Source organism: Scyliorhinus torazame, chromosome 10 (assembly GCF_047496885.1).
Source record: "Scyliorhinus torazame isolate Kashiwa2021f chromosome 10, sScyTor2.1, whole genome shotgun sequence".
Lineage (NCBI taxonomy): Eukaryota > Metazoa > Chordata > Chondrichthyes > Carcharhiniformes > Scyliorhinidae > Scyliorhinus > Scyliorhinus torazame.
The window spans coordinates 642,341-669,079 of record NC_092716.1 but is presented as its reverse complement, the minus strand read 5'-3'; the positions used below and the strand labels follow the sequence as shown (position 1 = coordinate 669,079).

The 26,739-nt window shown below is 48.4% G+C and overlaps 1 protein-coding gene across 3 annotated transcripts in view; it reads right to left on the bottom strand.

Moving 5' to 3' along the window:
- Positions 1 to 222: 222 nt before the first annotated feature.
- The window catches only part of LOC140430292 (aldo-keto reductase family 1 member B1), a 91,528-nt gene continuing 65,011 nt past the window's right edge, over positions 223 to 26,739 (bottom strand). For 2 of the 3 annotated variants that reach the window (XM_072517712.1, XM_072517710.1), the window contains 3 exons: positions 6,943 to 7,026; positions 2,333 to 2,415; positions 223 to 1,280 (listed from right to left, as the gene is read on the bottom strand). In XM_072517712.1, coding sequence (XP_072373813.1) covers positions 1,241 to 1,280; positions 2,333 to 2,415; positions 6,943 to 7,026 — 207 coding nt within the window. In that variant the 3' untranslated portion in view covers positions 223 to 1,240. The remainder of the gene's footprint in view (positions 1,281 to 2,332; positions 2,416 to 6,942; positions 7,027 to 26,739) is intronic. The other variant, XM_072517711.1, reaches the window with a different exon arrangement.

The window sequence follows — 26,739 nt, the reverse complement described above, 5'->3', positions numbered from 1 at the left end:
CGGTCATAGAAGGCAGAGAGTAGCAATGGAAGGGTGCGTTTCTAAATGGAGGGCTGTGACTAGTGGCGTTCCTCAGGGATCAGTGCTGGGACCTTTGCTGTTTGTAAAATATCTAAATGATTTGGAGGAAAATGTAACTGGTTTGATTAGTAAATTTGCGGTTAGCGATGATGACCATCAGAGGATACAACAGGATATAGATCGGTTGAAGACTTGGGCGGAGAGATGGCAGATGGAGTTTAATCCGGACCAAATATGAGGTAACACATTTTGGAAGGTCTAATACAGATGGGAAATGTCTAGTAGATGACAGTACTTAAGACTATTGTAAGTCTGAGGGATCTAGGTGTACAGGTCCACAGGGGGAGATAAAAGGGACAACACAGGTGGAGAAGGTAGTCAAGAAGGCGTACGGCATGCTTGCCTTCATTGGCCAAGGCACGGAGTTTAAAAATTGGCAAGTCATGTTGCAGCTTTATAGAACCTTAGTTAGACTGCACTTCGAATATAGTGTTCAATTCTGGTCGCCACACTACCAGAAGAATGTGGAGGCTTTGGAGAAGGTACAGAAGAGGTTTACCAGGATGTTGCCTGGTATGGAGGGCATTAGCTATGAGGAGAGGTTGAATAAACTCGGTTTGTTCTCAGTGGAACGACAGAGGTTGAGGAGCGACCTGATAGAAGTCCACGAGATTATGAGAGGCACAGACAGAGTGGATAGTCAGAAGCTTTTTCCCAGAGTAGAAGAGTCAATTACTAGGGGGCATAGGTTTAAAGTGGGAGGGGCAAGGTTTAAAGGAGATGTACGAGGGAAATTCACGAATAGGATGGGAATAGAGAGATGTGGTCCCCGGAAGGGTAGGGGTTTTTAGTTCAGACGGGCAGCATGGTCGGTGCAGGCTTGGACATAGATTTAAAGATTTTAGGCAAGACGGGCAGGAGGATGCGAGGAAGAACGTTTTTAATGCAGCGAGTAGTAATGACCTCGGACATTCTGCCCAAACAGGTGGTGGAAGCCAAAACAATGATTTCAAAAGGAAAACTGGATGGGTACTTGGAGGAAATAAATCAGCAGGGTTAGAGGAATCGAGTGGGGAATGGGATTGTCTGGATCAATCTGCAGAGATCTGGCCTAGATTTAATGGGCCAAATGGCATCCTCCTGTGCCATAAAAGCTGTGACTTTGCAGAAAAGGCAGTATCTGTGGGAGCTCGGGTCTGCATACTTCCAGCAAGTCCAATTAGAAATCCTTAAATGGGTAAAACTGGTGATCCCGTAATCTGGAGGAAGCAAATAAAATATCAGATTAGGTCTCCACATTTGGCAGAATTCTTTTTTCTATTAATAGGCAAGGAAATCCTCTATTTTGTGTTTTTAAAATAAATTTAGATTACCCAACTCTTTTTTCCACAATTTAGGGGCAATTTAGCGTGGCCAATCCACCGACCCTGCACATTTTATAGATTATCATAGAATTCGGCCCATCGAGTCTGCACCGGCTCTTGGAAAGAGCCCCCTACCCAAGGTCAACACCTCCACTCTATCCCCATAACCCAGTAACCCCACCCAACACTAAGGGCAATTTTGGACACTAAGGGCAATTTATCATGGCCAATCCACCTAACCTGCACATCTTTGGGTTGTGGGGGTGAGACCTGCGCAGACACGGGGAGAATGTGCAAACTCCACACGGACAGTGACCCGGGGCCGGGATTGAACCCGGGTCCTCAGCGGCGTGAGGCAGCTGTGCTGACCATGGCGCCACCGTGCTGCCCTACCTCAAAAGATTTCTAACATATTATGGTCACCCATCCCCAAGGGTTCTCTCACAACTAGATTGCCAACTATCCAAACCCAAAACAATCTAGTCTCTTCCCAATCGTCTGCTCATTCCCATGCCCTTTAATATCCTACCTGGCCTAATCCCATTCTCTTGCTCACTTCCGTACCTTTCCATATCCCATCCAATCTAATCCCATTCTCCTGATTACAGGAGAGGGTACAGAAGAGATTTACCAGGATGTTGCCTGGTATGGAGGGCATTAGCCATGAGGAGAGGTTGGAGAAACTGGTTTGTTCTCACTGGAACGACGGAGGTTGAGGGACGACCTGATAGAGGTCTACAAGATTATGAGGGGCATGGACAGAGTGGATAGTAACCTTTAACACCTGATGCAATCAAATTCCTCTGTTCCTCATTCCCATATCCTTTCCAACCCAAGCCTCTTGCTCATTCTGCTTACCCGTTAAAATCCTGCCCAGTCTAATCCCACTCTGCATCGCCAATGTGCCCCACCTACAGAGAAAGTAAAACCCTATTCAACCAACTTACGCAGTCAACTGACAAACTCTCCAGTTCTTGTTTAAGGTGAGCAGCAATTGAAGGTCCTCGTCCATCAGCTCAAAGTCAAAAATCTGCATCAAAGACAAATCAATGTCAAGATGGAGCTTCACAATTCCTGAGCCAGAGAACCATCCACCTCCAACAGATACCCCGCTCCTCGTCATCGGCTGAGACAACCGCTGCCTCGTCTGAAGCATTGTTTTGTACCAAGGCGCCAAAGAAAGAAATCATTTACATAGAGCCTTTCACAACCACAGGACATCCCATAATCTTTTCAGCCAATTTTGCCAACCCAGTTTGCTCCTGACCTCATTTACAGCCTTGGTCCAAATATGGAGAAAAGCAGCGAATTCAAGAGGTGAGATGAGAATGACCACCCTCGACATCAAAGCAGCAAGTGTAGCATCAAGGAACCTGGTAAACAACTAAATGGGAATTGTGGAAATCTCTCCACTGGTTGGAGTCGTAATCAGCACAAAGGAAGATAGTTGCAGTGTTGGTGGCAAAACATTTCCGACCCAGTAAATCACTGCATGAGCTCAAGATATTGTCCTAGGCCCAACCATCTTCAGATGTTTCGTCAATTACCTTCCCTCCATCATAAGGACAGATCTGTGAAGGTCCACTAATGATTGCACAAAATTCAGCACCATTCACAACTCCTCAGACACTGAAACAGTCCATGCCACACAACATTCACATCCGGCAAGTGCCAACCAACGACCATCGCAATGAGGGCCATTCAATGGCATTACCATCATCGAATCCCAGACCAACAACAACTCAGAGGTTACCATTAAGCAGAAACAGAATTGGACCTGCTATAAAAAATACTGTGATGACAAGGATAGGTCAGGGGCTCGGAATTCTGTGGAGAGTAACTCACCTCCTGCCTCGCCAAATCCTGTCCGTAATCTACAAACTACAATTCCGGAGTGTGATGGAATACTCCCCACTTGCCTGGATGAGCGCAGCTCCAACAACACTCAAGAAGCTCAACACCATCCAGGACAAAGCAGCCCCGCTTGATCAGCCCCCCAGCCACATTCTTAAACATTCATTCTCTTCCTCTACCGTCTACAAGATGCACTGCAGCAACTCACCAAGGCTCCTTCTGCATCACCCTCCAAACCCGTGACCTCTACCACCTGGAAGGACAAGGCCAGCTGATTTTTAACAATTATTTATTTTATCATCCCTAATTGCCTTTGAACCGATACATGGGAACATCTCCACCTGCAAGTTCCTCTCCATGTCACACACTACCTGACTTGGAACTATATATATTTTTTTAAAATTTAGAGTGCCCAATTCATTTTTCCAATTAAGGGACAATTTAGCTTTGCCAATCCACCTACCCTGGACATCTTTTGGGTTGTGGGGGCAAACCCACACAAACATGGGGAGAATGTGCAAACTCCACACGGACAGTGACCCAGAGCCGGGATCGAACCTGGGACCTCGGCGCCGTGAGGCAGCAGTGCTAACCCACTGGCGCCACCGTTCTGCCCCGACTTGGAACTATATTGCCATCCATTCACTGTTGATGGGTCAAAATCCTGGAACTCCCTCCCTAACGACAGTGTGGCTGGTACCTACACTTCAGCGACAGCAATGGTGCAAATAGCCAGCTCATTATCATCCTCCCATGAACAATTAGGGATGGTGTTTTACATCCACTTGAAAGCAGACAGGGCGGTTAATATCTCATCCAAAGACACGTTTGGAGGTGAGGGGATTTAGTGAAGATGTCAGAGTTTGACCGACTTCATTCAGCCCCCTCTTGCCTCGGATACTGATGGTAACTGGAGTTTGCCCAATTAAACATGGCTCCTTTCTTACCAATTGCTAAAGCTGCTCATTACCCAATTTCTGGGTCAACAGTTTGACCTTAAGCTTTACAAGTTAGAATCTCTGGGCATCAATGAGCTAATTTAGTGCACCATTGTGACCTTTGCCCTGGAGATATGGGTCTGGATTCTCCGTTCTGGAGACTAAGTCCCCACGCCGGCGTGAAAACGGTGGCTTTTCACGACGGACAAATCAGTCTGTCGTGAAACAGTCACCGATTCCCTGTTCTGGGGGGTCTAGCAGCCAGGCAGTGTAGAGCAACTGGCTCTAGCTGCTGATAAGACCTGGAGAATTGCCGGGTCTGTGGCCGCGCATGAGCACGGCGGCAGCCTGTAGCGGCCACGCCATGCAACATGGCAGATGCAGCTCGCGAACCCAGCCCGCAAAATAGTCTCCCCCCCTTCGGCCTGCACGCGCGCCATGGATCGCCCCACCACAGTGCCCCCAGCCCCGAATATGTCCACCCCTGTCCGCGGATAGGCCCTTCCCCGACTGTGGCGGCGCTGGACAAAGTCCGCAGCCGCCACGCCGAGTTCCCGATGGGTGAGACCATGAGAGACCCAAGCCGTCAGGAACTCGGCCGGTCGGGGGCGGAGCATCGGGGGCAATGGCCTGAGGCCGTGGATACGTGGCGCGGCGTACTCCTGGAGTACACCGCTTTGGAGGGGCGGAGCATCGTGGAAGCAGCGCCGCGCCGATTCTGTCGGGAATTTAAATTCTCCGGCCTGTCGCCCAATGCGATTTCGGCGTCGCCGACCAGAGAATCCAGCCCATGATCTCTCTCACGTGATACAGGGTATGTAATGTGACCTCTAGGTGTGCAACCCTCATTTCATGTTGATATAAGACTCCAGGTTTGTGAAAGAGAAATCGTAGCTGTATAGATTGACAACAAGGGACTAACAAGCTGAAGGGTTTATTCAACAATCTTAGCTGCTCCTACATGCTGTGTCTGCCCGTGCCGGTACGCCACTTCCTGTGTCCATGTCATCCTGATGTACACATGATCACCCAGTCTACAACATCCTTTTCAGGAATACAAACTGTAACTGGGAGTTCCCACAGGGATGAGTGCTGGGGCCCCAATTATTAACAATCTGAATTAATGATTTGGAAGAAGGCACGAACTGTGTGGTGACCAAATGTGCTGATGATACAAAGATAGGTAGGAGAGAACGTTTTGAGGAGGAGACAAAGAGTCTGCAAAGGGATATAGTTAGGTTAAGTGAATGGGCAAAGTTTGTTAGATGAAGTAGAATGTGGAAAAATATGAGGTTGTCCACTTTGACAAGAAGAATAGAAAAGTAGAATATTATTATCCATCTGGAAAAATCCATCTAGCAGCTGATACCTGGGAACCCCACCACCTGGAGGTTCCCCTCCAAGTCACTCACCATCCTGACTTGGAAATATATCGCCGTTCCTTCACTGCCGCTGGTTAAAAATCCGGGAATTCCTTCCCTAACAGCACACTGGATGTACCTACATCACATGGCCTGCAGCAGGTTCAAGAAGGCAGCTCATCACCACCTTCTCAAGGGGGAATTAAGGATGGGTAATACCTGTGGCCGAGCCAGTGATGCCCACATCCTGTAAATGAATTAAAAAAGAAAACTTAAATGGTGAGAGGCTGCAAAATGCTGCGGTGCAGAGCGATCTGGGTGTCCTTGTATATGAATCACAAAACATCAGCATGCCGGTGGAAGGCAAATGGAGTTTTAGCTTTTGTTACAAGGGAATTGAGTATAAAAATAGAGAGGCTTTGCCATAACTTTACTGAGCATTGGTGAGACCACACCTAGAGCACTGTTCACAGTTTTGGTCAATTTCAGGAGGCATGTATTTGCATTGGAAGCAGTCCAGAGAAGGTTCGCTGGGCTGATTCCTGGTATCAGGGGTTTGTCTTATGAGGAAAGGTTGAGTAGGCTGGGCCTATACTCTTTGGAAGAATGAGAGATGATCTTACTAAAGATTCTGAGGGAACTTGACAGGGTAGCTAGAGAGTATGTTTTACCTCTTGGGGAACGTACAACTCGGGGACAGAGTTTCAAAAGAAGGGGTCTCCCATTTAAGATTGTGGGAGGAGAACTATCTTCTGTGAGAGGATTATTAGTGTTTGCAATCCACCTCCCAGACAGTAGTGGATGCTAGTTCATTGAATATATTCAGGGCGGAGTAAGGGTTATGGGGGAGATAAAACCACATTCAGATCAGTCATGATCTTACTGAATGATGGTGCAGGATCTCGGAGCCTACTCCTGCTCCTGTTTCTTTTGTTCTGTGCTGAGGTGCATATTCTACTGAAGCACAACAATGTGTAGAATTGGAAAAGTGTGGCATCTTTGCTACTTGTGCATTGTCAATCAATCCCTGGAGACCAGGCTTCCTTTCCCCAAAAGACCATCCCCCTACCTAGAAACCCACCTCCCCAGCATCAGCCCCTCACCTGCCTTTACACATAAACATAATTGAGCATCCGTTTCTATTCTTGGGAAGAAGAGGATTAAGGGATATGGGTGGGAGACCAGGGTACTGAACTTGATGATCAGCCATGATCATAACGAATGGCGGAGCGGCTCACAGGGCCGAATGGCCTCCTCCTGCTCCTATTTTCTATGTATGTTTCTATGCACGGAAATGAAAAAGATCAAACTCCAAAAGAGCCACTGCACATTTTACTCTCATCACGAGTGGATCAAAGCATTTTTCACTTTTCCTACCCTCTGATTGGGTGACCAGGAATTTACCTGCGCATTCTCCTGGATCCTTGCAGGTGTTACACTCTTTGGAATGGTTGCTATGTTTCTCTGGACATGGAAACGCAACAAGACCTAAGTATGACAAAGGACAATTAGTTCCAAGGAAGGGATGTATAATAGATGCAGTGGCTGTGTGAGAGAATGGGTCCTGGGACTGGATTTGACTCCTGCTCAGACGCAGGATGCACCATCTCTCTTCCTCAAGCATTCGGTAGAGTCATAGATGTTTACAGCATTAAAACAGGCTTGTCGGCCCATCTGTCCGTGACACCCAGTTTTTGCCACTAAACTAGTCCCAATTGCGCCGCATTTGGTTCATATCCTTCTATACGGGGTTCTATATGGGGTTAAGGAAAATCCCAAGGCTTTTTACACGTACATAAAAAGCAAGAGGGTAGCCAGGGAAAGGGTTGGCCCACTGAAGGATAGGCAAGGGAATCTATGTGTGGAGCCAGAGGAAATGGGCGAGGTACTAAATGAATACTTTGCATCAGTATTCACCAAAGAGAAGGAATTGGTAGATGTTGAGTCTGGAGAAGGGGGTGTAGATAGCCTGGGTCACATTGTGATCCAAAAAGACGAGGTGTTGGGTGTCTTAAAAAATATTAAGGTAGATAAGTCCCCAGGGCCTGATGGGATCTACCCCAGAATACTGAAGGAGGCTGGAGAGGAAATTGCTGAGGCCTTGACAGAAATCTTTGGATCCTCGCTGTCTTCAGGGGATGTCCCGGAGGACTGGAGAATAGCCAATGTTGTTCCTCTGTTTAAGAAGGGTAGCAAGGATAATCCCGGGAACTACAGGCCGGTGAGCCTTACTTCAGTGGTAGGGAAATTACTGGAGAGAATTCTTCGAGACAGGATCTACTCCCATTTGGAAGCAAATGGACGTATTAGTGAGAGGCAGCACGGTTTTGTGAAGGGGAGGTCGTGTCTCACTAACTTGATCGAGTTTTTCGAGGAGGTCACTAAGATGATTGATGCAGGTAGGGCAGTAGATGTTGTCTATATGGACTTCAGTAAGGCCTTTGACAAGGTCCCTCATGGTAGACTAGTACAAAAGGTGAAGTCACACGGGATCAGGGGTGAACTGGCAAGGTGGATACAGAACTGGCTAGGCCATAGAAGGCAGAGGGTAGCAATGGAGGGATGCTTTTCTAATTGGAGGGCTGTGACCAGTGGTGTTCCACAGGGATCAGTGTTGGGACCTTTGCTGTTTGTAGTATATATAAATGATTTGGAGGAAAATGTAACTGGTCTGATTAGTAAGTTTGCAGACGACACAAAGGTTGGTGGAATTGCGGATAGCGATGAGGACTGTCAGAGGATACAGCAGGATTTAGATTGTCTGGAGACTTGGGCGGAGAGATGGCAGATGGAGTTTAATCCGGACAAATGTGAGGTAATGCATTTTGGAAGGGCTAATGCAGGTAGGGAATATACAGTGAATGGTAGAACCCTCAAGAGTATTGAAAGTCAAAGAGATCTAGGAGTACAGGTCCACAGGTCATTGAAAGGGGCAACACAGGTGGAGAAGGTAGTCAAGAAGGCATACGGCATGCTTGCCTTCATTGGCCGGGGCATTGAGTATAAGAATTGGCAAGTCATGTTGCAGCTGTATAGAACCTTAGTTAGGCCACACTTGGAGTATAGTGTTCAATTCTGGTCGCCACACTACCAGAAGGATGTGGAGGCTTTAGAGAGGGTGCAGAAGAGATTTACCAGAATGTTGCCTGGTATGGAGGGCATAAGCTATGAGGAGCGATTGAATAAACTCGGTTTGTTCTCACTGGAACGAAGGAGGTTGAGGGGCGACCTGATAGAGGTATACAAAATTATGAGGGGCACAGACAGAGTGGATAGTCAGAGGCTTTTCCCCAGGGTAGAGGGGTCAATTACTAGGGGGCATAGGTTTAAGGTGAGAGGGGCAAGGTTTAGAGTAGATGTACGAGGCAAGTTTTTTACGCAGAGGGTAGTGGGTGCCTGGAACTCACTACCGGAGGAGGTAGTGGAAGCAGGGACGATAGGGACATTTAAGGGGCATCTTGACAAATATATGAATAGGATGGGAATAGAAGGATACGGACCCAGGAAGTGTAGAAGATTGTAGTTTAGTCGGGCAGTATGGTCGGCACGGGCTTGGAGGGCCGAAGGGCCTGTTCCTGTGCTGTACATTTCTTTGTTCTTTGTTCTTTGTATACCCAGCTTTCCCATATAACTGTCGAAATGCTTTTTAAAAGACAAAATTGTATCCGTCTCTACTACTGCCTCTGGCAGCTCGTTCCAGACACTCACCACCCTGTGTGTGAAAAAAGTGTCCTCTGGTCTCTTTTGTATCTCCCCTCTCACCTTAAACCTGTGCCCTCTAGTTTTAGACTTCCCTACCCTTGGGAACAGATGTTGACTATCTATCTTATCTACGCCCCTCATTATTTTATCGACCACCTTTAAGATCACCCCTAACCCTCCTACGCTCCAAGGAAAAAAGTCTCAGCCTATCCAGCCTCGCCTTATAGCTCAAACTATCAAGTCCCGGTAGCATCTTAGTAAATCTTTTCTGCACTCTTTCTAGTTTAATAATATCCTTTCTATGTGGTGACCAGAAGTGTACACAGTATTCCAAGTGTAGCCGTACTAACGTCTTGTACAACTTCAACACGACGTCCCAACACCTGTATTCAATGTTCTGACCAATGAAACCAAGCATGCCGAATGTCTTCTTCACCACCCTGTCTACCTGCGTCTCCACCTTCAAGGAGCTATGAACCTGTACCCAAAGAACAAAGAAAGGTACAGCACAGGAACAGGCCCTTCGGCCCTCCAAGCCCGTGCCGACCATGCTGCACGTCTAAACTAAAATCTTCTACACTTCCTGGGTCCGTATCCCTCTATTTCCATCCTATTCATGTATTTGTCAAGATGCCCCTTAAACGTCACTATCGTCCCTGCTTCCACCACCTTCTCCGGCAGCGAGTTCCAGGCACCCAATACCCTCTGTGTAAAAAAACTTGCCTCGTACATCTCCTCTAAACCTTGTCCCTCCCACCTTAAACCTATGCCCCCTAGTAATTGAAAAAGCCTCTGACTATCCACTCTGTCTATGCCCCTCATAATTTTGTAGACCTCTATCAGGTCGCCCCTCAACCTCCTTCGTTCCAGTGAGAACAAACCGAGTTTATTCAACCTCTCCTCGTAGCTAATGCCCTCCATACCAGGCAACATCCTTGTAAATCTCTTCTGCACCCTCTCTAAAGCCTCCACATCCTTCTGGTAGTGTGGCGACCAGAATTGAACACTATACTCCAAGTGTGGCCTAACAAAGGTTCTATATAGCTGCAACATGACTTGCCAATTCTTATACTCAATGCCCCGACCAATGAAGGCAAGTATGCCGTATGCCTTCTTGACTACCTTCTCCACCTGTGTTGCCCCTTTCAGTGACCTGTGGACCTCTCTGACTGTCAATACTCTTGAGGGTTCTACCATTCACTGTATATCCCCTACCTGCATTAGACCTTCCAAAATGCACTACCTCACATTTGTTTGGATTAAACTCCATCTGCCATCTCGCCGCCCAAGTCTCCAAACAATCTAAATCCTGCTGTATCCTCTGACAGTCCTCATCGCTATCCGCAATTCCACCAACCTTTGTGTTGTCTGCAAACTTATTAATCAGCCCAGTTACATTTTCCTCCAAATCATTTATATATACTACGAACAGCAAAGGTCCCAGCACTGATCCCTGCGGAACACCACTAGTCACAATCAGAAAAGCACCCTTCTATTGCTACTCTCTGCCTTCTATGACCTAGCCAGTTCTGTATCCATCTTGCCAGCTCACCCCTGATCCCATGTGACTTCACCTTTTATACCAGTCTGCCATGAGGGACCTTGTCAAAGGCCTTACAAAAGTCCATACAGACAACATCCACTGCCCGACCTGCATCAATCATCTTTGTGACCTCTTCGAAAAACTCTATCAAGTTAGTGAGACACGACCTTCCCTTCACAAAACCGTGCTGCCTCTCGCTAATACGTCCATTTGCTTCCAAATGGGAGTAGATCCTGTCTCGAAGAATTCTCTCCAGTAATTTCCCTACCACTGACGTAAGGCTCACCCGCCTGTAGTTCCCTGGATTATCCTTGCTACCCTTCTGAAACAAAGGAACAACATTGGCTATTCTCCAGTCCTCCGGGACATCACCTGAAGACAGTGAGGATCCAAAGATTTCTGTCAATGCCTCAGCAATTTCCTCTCTAGCCTCCTTCAGTATTCTGGGGTAGATCCCATCAGGCCCTGGGGACATATCTATCTTAATATTTTTCAAGATGCCCAACTCCTCGTCTTTTTGGATCTCAATGTGACCCAGGCTATCTACACACTTCTCCAGACTCAACAGCCACCAATTCCTTCTCTTTGGTGAATACTGATGCAAAGTATTCATTTAGTACCTCGCCCATTTCCTCTGGCTCCACACATAGATTCCCTTTGCCTGTCCTTCAGTGGGCCAACCCTTTCCCTGGCTACCCTCTTGCTTTTTATGTACGTGTAAAAAGCCTTGGGATTCTCCTTGACACTATTTGCCAATGACTTTTCATGACCCCTTTTAGCCCTCCTGACTCCTTGCTTAAGTTCCTTCCTACTTTCCTGATATTCCACACAGGCTTCGTCTGTTCCCAGCCTTCCAACCCTGACAAATGTCTCCTTTTTCTTTTTGACGAGGCCTACAATGCGTCTCGTTATCCAAGCTTCCGAAATTTGCCGTATTTATCCTTCTTCCGCATAGGAACATGCCGGTCCTGAATTCCTTTCAATTGACATTTGAAAGTCTCCCACATGTCAGATGTCGATTTACCCTCAAACATCCGTCCCCAATCTTGGTTCTTCAGTTCCCGCCTAATTTTGTTATAATTAGCCTTCCCCCCCAATTTAGCACATTCACCCTAGGACCACTCTTATCCCTGTCCACCAGCACTTTAAAACTTACTGAATTGTGGTCACTGTTCCCGAAATGCTCCCCTACTGAAACATCTACCACCTGGCCGGGCTCATTCCCCAATACCAGGTCCAGTACAGCCCCTTCCCTTGTTGGACTATCTACATATTGTTTTAAGAAGCCCTCCTGCATGCTCCTCACAAACTCTGCCCCGTCCAAGCCCCCAGCACTAAATGAGTCCTAGTCAATATTGGGGAAGTTGAAGTCTCCCATCACAACAACCCTGTTGCTTTTACTCCTTTCCAAAATCTGTCTACCTATCTGCTCCTCTATCTCCCGCTGGCTGTTGGGAGGCCTGTAGTAAACCCCCAACATTGTGACTGCGCCCTTCTTATTCCTGATCTCTACCCATATAGCCTCACTGCCCTCTGAGGTATCCTCCCGTAGTACAGCTGTGATATTCTCCCTAACCAGTAGCGCAACTCCGCCACCCCTTTTACACCCCCTCTATCCCGCCTGAAACATCTAAATCCTGGAACGTTTAGCTGCCAATCCTGCCCTTCCCTCAACCAGGTCTCTGTAATGGCAACAACATCATAGTTCCAAGTACTAATCCAAGCTCTAAGTCCATCTGCCTTACCCGTTATACTTATTGCATTAAAACATATGCACTTCAGGCCACCAGACCTGCTGTTTTCAGCAACATCTCCCAGTCTGCTCTTCCTCAGAGCCATATTGGCCCTATTCCCTAGTTCTCCCTCAATGTTTTCACCTTCTGACCTATTGCTCCGGTACCCACCCCCTGCCATACTAGTTTAAACCCTCCCGTGTGACACTAGCAAACCTCGCGGCCAGGATATTTATGCCTCTCCAGTTTAGATGCAACCCGTCCTTCTTATACAGGTCACACCTGCCCTGGAAGAGCTCCCAGTGGTCCAGATAATGGAAACCCTCCCTCTTACACCAGTTGTTTAGCCACGTGTTTAGCTGCTCTATCTTCCTATTTCTAGTCTCACTGGCACGTGGCACAGGGAGTAATCCCGAGATTACAACCCTAGAGGTCCTGTCTTTTAACTTTCTGCCTAGCTCCCTGAACTCCTGCTGCAGGACCTCATGCCCCTTCCTGCCTATGTCGTTAGTACCAATATGTACAATGACCTCTGCCTGTTTGCCCTCCCCCTTCAGGATGCCCGCTACCCGTTCTGAGACATCCTGGACCCTGGCACCAGGGAGGCAACATACCATCCTGGAGTCTCTTTCACGTCCACAGAAACGCCTATCTGTGCCCCTGACTATAGAGTCCCCTATGACTATTGCTCTTCTGCGCTTTGTCCCTCCCTGCTGAACATCCGAGCCAGCCATGGTGCCACTGCTCTGGCTGTTGCTGTTTTCCCCTGATAGGCCATTCCCCCCAACAGTATCCAAAGCAGTATCCTATTCAAGAGGGGGACAACCACAGGAGATTCCTGCACTGACTGGATTTCGGCGGCAGCGGTGCGCAGGGGCCTTCTGGGAGGTGAGTAGTGAGTTTAAAACCACTTACCTTTACAGGAGCAGCCCTTTGGATTTCGGCGGCAGCGGTGCGCAGGGGCCTTCTGGGAGGTGAGTAGTGAGTTTAAAACCACTTACCTTTACAGGAGCAGCCCTTTGGATTTCGGCGGCAGCGGTGCGCAGGGGCCTTCTGGGAGGTGAATAGTGAGTTTAAAACCACTTACCTTTACAGGAGCAGCCCTTTGGATTTCGGCGGCAGCGGTGCGCAGGGGCCTTCTGGGAGGTGAGTAGTGTGTTTAAAAACCTTACCTTTACAGGAGCAGCCCTTTGGATTTCGGCGGCAGCGGTGCGCAGGGGCCTTCTGGGAGGTGAGTAGTGAGTTTAAAACCACTTACCTTTACAGGAGCAGCCCTTTGGATTTCGGCGGCAGCGGTGCGCAGGGGCCTTCTGGGAGGTGAGTAGTGTGTTTAAAAACCTTACCTTTACAGGAGCAGCCCTTTGGATTTCGGCGGCAGCGGTGCGCAGGGGCCTTCTGGGAGGTGAATAGTGAGTTTAAAACCACTTACCTTTACAGGAGCAGCCCTTTGGATTTCGGCGGCAGCGGTGCGCAGGGGCCTTCTGGGAGGTGAGTAGTGTGTTTAAAAACCTTACCTTTACAGGAGCAGCCCTTTGGATTTCGGCGGCAGCGGTGCGCAGGGGCCTTCTGGGAGGTGAGTAATGAGTTTAAAACCACTTACCTTTACAGGAGCAGCCCTTTGGATTTCGGCGGGAACCGGAAGTTCGACCTCTGGCAAGTTCCCCCCCCCCCTCCCAACCAATAAATTCTGGTGGAGAGGAAACCCGAGACACTACACGTGTAGTGTCTCCCACCCACCCTCCTCCTCTAACCTAATAATAAGACCCATTGGTGTAAGGTAAGTGCCATATTATATTATTAGCATTGTGCAGGTCAAGGATTGGGGGTGGAGGAGCAGTCTCTGTCAGCGAGAGAACCTGAGAACATCTCAGAAGGTAAGCAAGTGATTTTTACTTTTATACCTTTTTTTCAAATTGTGTGTGTCGGGGGGAAACTGAAGTGACATCACAGAAAAGCTGTGACCTGAGTGGCTGGTTGGGATTCTAACCTAAATTTTTTTGAGTATTTGGGAACTAATTAAACATAATAACTTAATTATAATTTAGAGGATATCTAAGCCAGAGATCGGAGAATATTATAGTTAGCTATCGCATTTCTATTAGAAATCTAGTGCTAGGAAACAGATAGTTGACAGTAACTTTGTAATTTAAAAAAAAAAGTATTTATAAAAAAAAAGACAAATTTTAATTTTAATTAATTGACGCAATGTCAGTTAGAGGGGTGCTGTGCTCTGACTGTGAGATGTGGCAGGTCCGGGAGGCTTCCAGCGTCCCGGATGGCTTCATCTGCAGAAAGTGCACCCAACTGCAGCTCCTCACAGACCGCATGGTTCGGTTGGAGCAGCAATTGGATGCACTTAGGAGCATGCAGGTGGCGGAAAGCGTCATAGATCGCAGTTATGTAAGTGTGGTCACACCCAAGGTGCAGGCAGAGAAATGGGTGACCACCAGAAAGGGCAGGCAGTCAGTGCAGGAATCCCCTGTGGTTGTCCCCCTCTCGAACAGATATACCCCTTTGGATACTGTCGGGGGGGATAGCCTATCAGGGGAAAACAGCAGCAGCCAGAGCAGTGGCACCACGGCTGGCTCTGATGTTCAGAAGGGAGGGTCAAAGCGCAGAAGAGTAATAGTTATAGGGGACTCTATAGTCAGGGGCACAGATAGCCGCTTCTGTGGACGTGAAAGAGACTCCAGGATGGTATGTTGCCTCCCTGGTGCCAGGGTCCAGGATGTCTCCGAACGGGTAGAGGGAATCCTGAAGGGGGAGGGCAAACAGGCAGAGGTCGTTGTACATATTGGTACTAACGACATAGGCAGGAAGGGGCATGAGGTCCTGCAGCAGGAGTTCAGGGAGCTAGGCAGAAAGTTAAAAGACAGGACCTCGAGGGTTGTAATCTCGGGATTACTCCCTGTGCCACGTGCCAGTGAGGCTAGAAATAGGAAGATAGAGCAGACAAACACGTGGCTAAACAGCTGGTGTAGGAGGGAGGGTTTCTGTTATCTGGACCACTGGGAGCTCTTCCGGGGCAGGTGTGACCTGTATAAGATGGACGGGTTGCATCTAAACCGGAGAGGCATAAATATCCTGGCCGCGAGATTTGCTAGTGTCACACGGGAGGGTTTAAACTAGTATGGCAGGGGGGTGGGCACGGGAGCAATAGGTCAGAAGGTGAGAGCATTGAGGGAGAACTAGGGAATAGGGACAGTGTGGCTCTGAGGCAGAGCAGACGGGGAGAAGTTGCTGAACACAGCGGGTCTGGTGGCCTGAAGTGCATATGTTTTAATGCAAGGAGCATTACGGGTAAGGCAGATGAACTTAGAGCTTGGATTAGTACTTGGAACTATGATGTTGTTGCCATTACAGAGACCTGGTTGAGGGAAGGGCAGGATTGGCAGCTAAACGTTCCAGGATTTAGATGTTTCAGGCGGGATAGAGGGGGATGTAAAAGGGGAGGCGGAGTTGCGCTACTTGTTCAGGAGAGTATCACAGCTATACAGCGAGAGGACACCTCAGAGGGCAGTGAGGCTATATGGGTAGAGATCAGGAATAAGAAGGGTGCAGTCACAATGTTGGGGGTATACTACAGGCCTCCCAACAGCCAGCGGGAGATAGAGGAGCAGATAGGTAGACAGATTTTGGAAAAGAGTAAAAACAACAGGGTTGTGGTGATGGGAGACTTCAACTTCCCCAATATTGACTGGGACTCACTTAGTGCCAGGGGCTTAGACGGGGCAGAGTTTGTAAGGAGCATCCAGGAGGGCTTCTTAAAACAATATGTAAACAGTCCAACTAGGGAAGGGGCGGTACTGGACCTGATATTGGGGAATGAGCCCGGCCAGGTGGTAGATGTTTCAGTAGGGGAGCATTTCGGTAACAGTGACCACAATTCAGTAAGTTTTAAAGTACTGGTGGACAAGGATAAGAGTGGTCCGAGGATGAATGTGCTAAATTGGGGGAAGGCTAATTATAACAATATTAGGCGGGAACTGAAGAACATAGATTGGGGGCGGATGTTTGAGGGCAAATCAACATCTGACATGTGGGAGGCTTTCAAGTGTCAGTTGAAAGGAATACAGGACAGGCATGTTCCTGTGAGGAAGAAAGATAAATACGGCAATTTTCGGGAACCTTGGATGACGAGTGATATTGTAGGCCTCGTCAAAAAGAAAAAGGAGGCATTTGTCAGGGCTAAAAGGCTGGGAACAGACGAAGCCTGTGTGGCATATAAGGAAAGTAGGAAGGAACTTAAGCAAGGAGTCAGGAGGGGTAGAAGGGGTCATGAAAAGTCATTGGCAAATAGGGTTAAGGAAAATCCCAAGGCTTTTTACACTTACATAAAAAGCAAGAGGGTAGCCAGGGAAAGGGTTGGCCCACTGAAGGATAGGCAAGGGAATCTATGTGTGGAGCCAGAGGAAATGGGCGAGGTACTAAATGAATACTTTGCATCAGTATTCACCAAAGAGAAGGAATTGGTAGATGTTGAGTCTGGAGAAGGGGGTGTAGATAGCCTGGGTCACATTGTGATCCAAAAAGACGAGGTGTTGGGTGTCTTAAAAAATATTAAGGTAGATAAGTCCCCAGGGCCGGATGGGATCTACCCCAGAATACTGAAGGAGGCTGGAGAGGAAATTGCTGAGGCCTTGACAGAAATCTTTAGATCCTCGCTGTCTTCAGGGGATGTCCCGGAGGACTGGAGAATAGCCAATGTTGTTCCTCTGTTTAAGAAGGGTGGCAGGGATAATCCCGGGAACTACAGGCCGGTGAGCCTTACTTCAGTGGTAGGGAAATTACTGGAGAGAATTCTTCGAGACAGGATCTACTCCCATTTGGAAGCAAATGGACGTATTAGTGAGAGGCAGCACGGTTTTGTGAAGGGGAGGTCGTGTCTCACTAACTTGATAGAGTTTTTCGAGGAGGTCACTAAGATGATTGATGCAGGTAGGGCAGTAGATGTTGTCTATATGGACTTCAGTAAGGCCTTTGACAAGGTCCCTCATGGTAGACTAGTACAAAAGGTGAAGTCACACGGGATCAGGGGTGAACTGGCAAGGTGGATACAGAACTGGCTAGGCCATAGAAGGCAGAGGGTAGCAATGGAGGGATGCTTTTCTAATTGGAGGGCTGTGACCAGTGGTGTTCCACAGGGATCAGTGCTGGGACCTTTGCTCTTTGTAGTATATATAAATGATTTGGAGGAAAATGTAACTGGTCTGATTAGTAAGTTTGCAGACGACACAAAGGTTGGTGGAATTGCGGATAGCGATGAGGACTGTCTGAGGATACAGCAGGATTTAGATTGTCTGGAGACTTGGGCGGAGAGATGGCAGATGGAGTTTAACCTGGACAAATGTGAGGTAATGCATTTTGGAAGGGCTAATGCAGGTAGGGAATATACAGTGAATGGTAGAACCCTCAAGAGTATTGAAAGTCAAAGAGATCTAGGAGTACAGGTCCACAGATCACTGAAAGGGGCTACACAGGTGGAGAAGGTAGTCAAGAAGGCATACGGCATGCTTGCCTTCATTGGCCGGGGCATTGAGTATAAGAATTGGCAAGTCATGTTGCAGCTGTATAGAACCTTAGTTAGGCCACACTTGGAGTATAGTGTTCAATTCTGGTCGCCACACTACCAGAAGGATGTGGAGGCTTTAGAGAGGGTGCAGAAGAGATTTACCAGAATGTTGCCTGGTATGGAGGGCATAAGCTATGAGGAGCGATTGAATAAACTCGGTTTGTTCTCACTGGAACGAAGGAGGTTGAGGGGCGACCTGATAGAGGTATACAAAATTATGAGGGGCATAGACAGAGTGGATAGTCAGAGGCTTTTCCCCAGGGTAGAGGGGTCAATTACTAGGGGGCATAGGTTTAAGGTGAGAGGGGCAAAGTTTAGAGTAGATGTACGAGGCAAGTTTTTTACGCAGAGGGTAGTGGGTGCCTGGAACTCACTACCGGAGGAGGTAGTGGAGGCAGGGACGATAGGGACATTTAAGGGGCATCTTGACAAATATATGAATAGGATGGGAATAGAAGGATACGGACCCAGGAAGTGTAGAAGATTGTAGTTTAGTCGGGCAGTATGGTCGGCACGGGCTTGGAGGGCCGAAGGGCCTGTTCCTGTGCTGTACATTTCTTTGTTCTTTGTTCTTTGTTCTTTGACTGCCTGGCCCTTCTAGTGGTCACCCATCTCTCTGCTTGCACCTTGGGTGTGACCACGTCTCTATAACTCCTATCTATGACGCTTTCTGCCACCTGGATGCTCCTAAGTGCATCCAATTGCTGCTCCAACCAAACTGCCATTGGTTACACTTGCTGCAGATGTAGTCGACCGGAACGCTGGAAGCGTCACAGATCTGCCACATCTCACAGTTGGAGCACTGCACCCCGCTGAGTGACATTTAAGCACTAATTAATTAATTTAAAATAAACACTTGAATTATTGTTAGATTGAGTTCTAATTAACTATATGGCCCTGTCGCTAGATGATTTTTACTGTAAAATTAAATGCTAAATACTGATCAGTGCCCTCAGTTTAGTCACTCCACTATCTAGTTAATCAATTAGATTTGCACTTGTCTTTGCAGGGGCAGGCCAGTCGATTTCGGCGGGAGAACAGCTGGTGAGTCAGTTTCAGCGGGAGCATTGCGGAAGTGGCTGCTGGGAGGTAAGTCAACCTTTAAAAGCACTTGTCTTTGCAGGGGCAGGCCAGTCGATTTCGGCGTGAGAACAGCTGGTGAGTCAGTTTCAGCGGGAGCATTGCGGAAGTGGCTGCTGGGAGGTAAGTCAACCTTTAAAAGCACTTGTCTTTGCAGGGGCAGGCCAGTCGATTTCGGCGTGAGAACAGCTGGTGAGTCAGTTTCAGCGGGAGCATTGCGGAAGTGACTGCTGGGAGGTAAGTCAACCTTTTAAAGCACTTCTCTTTGCAGGGGCAGGCCAGTCGATTTCGGCGGGAGAACAGCTGGTGAGTCAGTTTCAGCGGGAGCAGTGCGGAAGTGGTTGCTGGGAGGTAAGTCAACCTTTAAAAGCACTTGTCTTTGCAGGGGCAGGCCAGTCGATTTTGGCGTGAGAACAGCTGGTGAGTCAGTTTCAGCGGGAGCATTGCGGAAGTGGCTGCTGGGAGGTAAGTCAACCTTTAAAAGCACTTGTCTTTGCAGGGGCAGGCCAGTCGATTTCGGCGTGAGAACAGCTGGTGAGTCAGTTTCAGCGGGAGCATTGCGGAAGTGGCTGCTGGGAGGTAAGTCAACCTTTAAAAGCACTTGTCTTTGCAGGGGCAGGCCAGTCGATTTCGGCGTGAGAACAGCTGGTGAGTCAGTTTCAGCGGGAGCATTGCGGAAGTGGCTGCTGGGAGGTAAGTCAACCTTTAAAAGCACTTGTCTTTGCAGGGGCAGGCCAGTCGATTTTGGCGTGAGAACAGCTGGTGAGTCAGTTTCAGCGGGAGCATTGCGGAAGTGGCTGCTGGGAGGTAAGTCAACCTTTAAAAGCACTTGTCTTTGCAGGGGCAGGCCAGTCGATTTCGGCGTGAGAACAGCTGGTGAGTCAGTTTCAGCGGGAGCATTGCGGAAGTGGCTGCTGGGAGGTAAGTCAACCTTTAAAAGCACTTGTCTTTGCAGGGGCAGGCCAGTCGATTTCGGCGTGAGAACAGCTGGTGAGTCAGTTTCAGCGGGAGCATTGCGGAAGTGGCTGCTGGGAGGTAAGTCAACCTTTAAAAGCACTTGTCTTTGCAGGGGCAGGCCAGTCGATTTCGGCGGGAGAACAGCTGGTGAGTCAGTTTCAGCGGGAGCAGTGCGGAAGTGGTTGCTGGGAGGTAAGTCTGTCCTTTAAAAGCACTTGTCTTTGCAGGGGCAGGCCAGTCGATTTCGGCGGGAGAACAGCTGGTGAGTCAGTTTCAGCGGGAGCATTGCGGAAGTGGCTGCTGGGAGGTAAGTCAACCTTTAAAAGCACTTGTCTTTGCAGGGGCAGGCCAGTCGATTTCGGCATGAGAACAGCTGGTGAGTCAGTTTCAGCGGGAGCATTGCGGAAGTGGTTGCTGGGAGGTAAGTCTGTCCTTTAAAAGCACTTGTCTTTGCAGGGGCAGGCCAGTCGATTTCGGCGGGAGAACAGCTGGTGAGTCAGTTTCAGCGGGAGCATTGCGGAAGTGGCTGCTGGGAGGTAAGTCAACCTTTAAAAGCACTTGTCTTTGCAGGGGCAGGCCAGTCGATTTCGGCGGGAGAACAGCTGGTGAGTCAGTTTCAGCGGGAGCATTGCGGAAGTGGCTGCTGGGAGGTAAGTCAACCTTTAAAAGCACTTGTCTTTGCAGGGGCAGGCCAGTCGATTTCGGCGTGAGAACAGCTGGTGAGTCAGTTTCAGCGGGAGCATTGCGGAAGTGGCTGCTGGGAGGTAAGTCAACCTTTAAAAGCACTTGTCTTTGCAGGGGCAGGCCAGTCGATTTCGGCGTGAGAACAGCTGGTGAGTCAGTTTCAGCGGGAGCATTGCGGAAGTGGCTGCTGGGAGGTAAGTCAACCTTTAAAAGCACTTGTCTTTGCAGGGGCAGGCCAGTCGATTTCGGCGTGAGAACAGCTGGTGAGTCAGTTTCAGCGGGAGCAGTGCGGAAGTGGTTGCTGGGAGGTAAGTCAACCTTTAAAAGCACTTGTCTTTGCAGGGGCAGGCCAGTCGATTTCGGCGGGAGTGGAGCTGGCTGGTTAGTCCATTTCAGCAGGAGCTGAGAATTTTTCTTTTTTTTTAAATTAGTGTTTTAGGCGGGAACAGGAAGTCGACCCGCGGACGTCTGGGAAGACCCGCACCAATAAATTCTGGTGGAGAGGAAACCCGAGACACTACACGTGTAGTGTCTCCCACCCGCCCTCCTCCTCTAACCTAATAATAAAACCCATTGGTCTGAGGTAAGTACCATATTTTATTATACTATTATTATTTTTTATAAAAAATTTAATTTCGTTGTTAGCCAGATCTTGGTAGAAAGTTAGAGGACTGGCAGGGAAGGGAGTGCAATGTTCCTCCTGCAGGATGTTTGAGGTGAGGGATGCAGTTAGTGTCCCTGCTGATTTTACCTGCAGGAAGTGCTGCCATCTCCAGCTCCTCCAAGACCGAGTTAGGGAACTGGAGCTGGAGTTGGAAGAACTTCGGATCATTCGGGAGGCAGAAGGGGTCATAGATAGCAGCTTCAGGGAATTAGTTACACCAAAGATTGGAGATAGGTGGGTAACTGTAAGAGGGACTGGGAAAAAGCAGTCAGTGCAGGGATCCCCTGCGGTCGTTCCCCTGAGAAACAAGTATACCGCTTTGGATACTTGTGGGGGGGACGACTTACCAGGGGTAAGCCATGGGGTACGGGCCTCTGGCACGGAGTCTGTCCCTGTTGCTCAGAAGGGAAGGGGGGAGAGGAGCAGAGCATTAGTAATTGGGGACTCTATAGTCAGGGGCACAGATAGGAGATTTTGTGGGAGCGTGAGAGACTCACGTTTGGAATGTTGCCTCCCAGGTGCAAGGATACGTGATGTCTCGGATCGTGTTTTCCTGGTCCTTAGGGGGGAGGTGGAGCAGCCCCAAGTCGTGGTCCACATTGGCACTAACGACATAGGTAGGAAAGGGGACAAGGATGTCAGGCAGGCTTTCAGGGAGCTAGGATGGAAGCTCAGAATTAGAACAAACAGAGTTGTTATCTCTGGGTTGTTGCCCGTGTCACGTGATAGTGAGATGAGGAATAGGGAGAGAGAGCATTTAAACACGTGGCTACAGGGATGGTGCAGGCGGGAGGGATTCAGATTTCTGGATAACTGGGGCTCTTTCTGGGGAAGGTGGGACCTCTACAGACAGGATGGTCTACATCTGAACCTGAGGGGCACAAATATCCTGGGGGGGAGATTTGTTAGTGCTCTTTGGGGGGGGTTTAAACTAATGCAGCAGGGGCATGGGAACCTGGATTGTAGTTTTGGGGTAAGGGAGAATGAGAGTATAGAGGTCAGGAGCACAGATTTGACGTCGCAGGAGGGGGCCAGTGTTCAGGTAGGTGGTTTGAAGTGTGTCTACTTCAATGCCAGGAGTATACGAAACAAGGTAGGGGAACTGGCAGCATGGGTTGGTACCTGGGACTTCGATGTTGTGGCCATTTCGGAGACATGGATAGAGCAGGGACAGGAATGGATGTTGCAGGTTCCGGGGTTTAGGTGTTTTAGTAAGCTCAGAGAAGGAGGCAAAAGAGGGGGAGGTGTGGCGCTGCTAGTCAAGAGCAGTATTACGGTGGCGGAGAGGATGCTAGATGGGGACTCTTCTTCCGAGGTAGTATGGGCTGAAGTTAGAAACAGGAAAGGAGAGGTCACCCTGTTGGGAGTTTTTTATAGGCCTCCTAATAGTTCTAGGGATGTAGAGGAAAGGATGGCGAAGATGATTCTGGATAAGAGCTAAAGTAACAGGGTAGTTATTATGGGAGACTTTAACTTTCCAAATATTGACTGGAAAAGATATAGTTCGAGTACAATAGATGGGTCGTTTTTTGTACAGTGTGTGCAGGAGGGTTTCAACAAAGAACAAAGAAATGTACAGCACAGGAACAGGCCCTTCGGCCCTCCAAGCCTTTGCCGACCATACTGCCCGACTAAACTACAATCTTCTACACTTCCTGGGTCCGTATCCTTCTATTCCCATCCTATTCATATATTTGTCAAGATGCCCCTTAAATGTCCCTATCGTCCCTGCTTCCACTACCTCCTCCGGTAGTGAGTTCCAGGCACCCACTACCCTCTGCGTAAAAAACTTGCCTCGTACATCTACTCTAAACCTTGCCCCTCTCACCTTAAACCTATGCCCCCTAGTAATTGACCCCTCTACCCTGGGGAAAAGCCTCTGACTATCCACTCTGTCTATGCCCCTCATAATTTTGTATACCTCTATCAGGTCGCCCCTCAACCTCCTTCGTTCCAGTGAGAACAAACCGAGTTTATTCAATCGCTCCTCATAGCTTATGCCCTCCATACCAGGCAACATTCTGGTAAATCTCTTCTGCACCCTCTCTAAAGCCGCCACATCCTTCTGGTAGTGTGGCGACCAGAATTGAACACTATACTCCAAGTGTGGCCGAACTAAGGTTCTATACAGCTGCAACATGACTTGCCAATTCTTATACTCAATGCCCCGGCCAATGAAGGCAAGCATGCCGTATGCCTTCTTGACTACCTTCTCCACCTGTGTTGCCCCTTTCAATGACCTGTGGACCTGTACTCCTAGATCTCTTTGACTTTCAATACTCTTGAGGGTTCTACCATTCACTGTATATCCCCTACCTGCATTAGACCTTCCAAAATGCACTACCTCACATTTGGCTGGATTAAACTCTATCTGCCATCTCGCCGCCCAAGTCTCCAAACAATCTAAATCCTGCTGTATCCTCTGACAGTCCTCATCGCTATCCGCAATTCCACCAACCTTTGTGTCATCTGCAAACTTACTAATCAGACCAGTTACATTTTCCTCCAAATCATTTATATATACTGCAAAGAGCAAAGGTCCCAACACTGATCCCTGTGGAACACCACTGGTCACAGCCCTCCAATTAGAAAAGCATCCCTCCATTGCTACCCTCTGCCTTCTATGGCCTAGCCAGTTCTGTATCCACCTTGCCAGTTCACCCCTGATCCCGTGTGACTTCACCTTTTGTACTAGTCTACCATGAGGGACCTTGTCAAAGGCCTTACTGAAGTCCATATAGACAACATCTACTGCCCTACCTGCATCAATCATCTTAGTGACCTCCTCGAAAAACTCTATCAAGTTAGTGAGACACGACCTCCCCTTCACAAAACCGTGCTGCCTCTCACTAATACGTCCATTTGCTTCCAAATGGGAGTAGATCCTGTCTCGAAGAATTCTCTCCAGTAATTTCCCTACCACTGAAGTAAGGCTCACCGGCCTGTAGTTCCCGGGATTATCCTTGCTACCCTTCTTAAACAGAGGAACAACATTGGCTATTCTCCAGTCCTCCGGGACATCCCCTGAAGACAGCGAGGATCCAAAGATTTCTGTCAAGGCCTCAGCAATTTCCTCTCCAGCCTCCTTCAGTATTCTGGGGTAGATCCCATCAGGCCCTGGGGACTTATCTACCTTAATATTTTTTAAGACACCCAACACCTCGTCTTTTTGGATCACAATGTGACCCAGGCTATCTACACCCCCTTCTCCAGACTCAACATCTACCAATTCCTTCTCTTTGGTGAATACTGATGCAAAGTATTCATTTAGTACCTCGCCCATTTCCTCTGGCTCCACACATAGATTCCCTTGCCTATCCTTCAGTGGGCCAACCCTTTCCCTGGCTACCCTCTTGCTTTTTATGTACGTGTAAAAAGCCTTGGGATTTTCCTTAACCCTATTTGCCAATGACTTTTCATGACCCCTTCTAGCCCTCCTGACTCCTTGCTTAAGTTCCTTCCTACTTTCCTTATATGCCACACAGGCTTCGTCTGTTCCCAGCCTTTTAGCCCTGACAAATGCCTCCTTTTTCTTTTTGACGAGGCCTACAATATCACTCGTCATCCAAGGTTCCCGGAAATTGCCGTATTTATCTTTCTTCCTCACAGGAACATGCCTGTCCTGTATTCCTTTCAACTGACACTTGAAAGCCTCCCACATGTCAGATGTTGATTTGCCCTCAAACATCCGCCCCCAATCTATGTTCTTCAGTTCCCGCCTAATATTGTTATAATTAGCCTTCCCCCAATTTAGCACATTCATCCTCGGACCACTCTTATCCTTGTCCACCAGTACATTAAAACTTACTGAATTGTGGTCACTGTTACCGAAATGCTCCCCTACTGAAACATCTACCACCTGGCCGGGCTCATTCCCCAATACCAGGTCCAGTACCGCCCCTTCCCTAGTTGGACTGTTTACATATTGTTTTAAGAAGCCCTCCTGGATGCTCCTTACAAACTCCGCCCCGTCTAAGCCCCTGGCACTAAGTGAGTCCCAGTCAATATTGGGGAAGTTGAAGTCTCCCATCACCACAACCCTGTTGTTTTTACTCTTTTCCAAAATCTGTCTACCTATCTGCTCCTCTATCTCCCGCTGGCTGTTGGGAGGCCTGTCGTATACCCCCAACATTGTGACTGCACCCTTCTTATTCCTGATCTCTACCCATATAGCCTCACTGCCCTCTGAGGTGTCCTCTCGCAGTATAGCTGTGATATTCTCCCGAACAAGTAGCGCAACTCCGCCTCCCCTTTTACATCCCCCTCTATCCCGCCTGAAACATCTAAATCCTGGAACGTTTAGCTGCCAATCCTGCCCTTCCCTCAACCAGGTCTCTGTAATTTCCTGAAACAATATGTTGACAGGCCAACAAGAGGCGAGGCCACGTTGGATTTGGTTTTGGGTAATGAACCAGGCCAGGTGTTGGATTTGGAGGTAGGAGAGCACTTTGGGGACAGTGACCACAATTCGGTGACGTTTACGTTAATGATGGAAAGGGATAAGTATACACCGCAGGGCAAGAGTTATAGCTGGGGGAAGGGCAATTATGATGCCATTAGACGTGACTTGGGGGGGATAAGGTGGAGAAGTAGGCTGCAAGTGTTGGGCACACTGGATAAGTGGGGCTTGTTCAAGGATCAGCTACTGCGTGTTCTTGATAAGTATGTACCGGTCAGACCGGGAGGAAGGCGTCGAGCGAGGGAACCGTGGTTTACCAAGGAAGTGGAATCTCTTGTTAAGAGGAAGAAGGAGGCCTATGTGAAGATGAGGTGTGAAGTTTCGGTTGGGGCGATGGATAGTTACAAGGTAGCGAGGAAGGATCTAAAGAGAGAGCTAAGACGAGCAAGGATGGGACATGAGAAGTATTTGGCAGGAAGGATCAAGGAAAACCCAAAAGCTTTCTATAGGTATGTCAGGAATAAACGAATGACGAGGGAAAGAGTAGGACCAGTCAAGGACAGGGATGGGAAATTGTGTGTGGAGTCTGAAGAGATAGGCGAGATACTAAATGAATATTTTTCGTCAGTATTCACTCAGGAAAAAGATAATGTTGTGGAGGAGAATGCTGAGCCCCAGGCTAATAGAATAGATGGCATTGAGGTACGTAGGGAAGAGGTGTTGGCAATTCTGGACAGGCTGAAAATAGATAAGTCCCCGGGACCTGATGGGATTCATCCTAGGATTCTCTGGGAGGCCAGGGAAGAGATTGCTGGACCTTTGGCTTTGATTTTTATGTCATCATTGGCTACAGGAATAGTGCCAGAG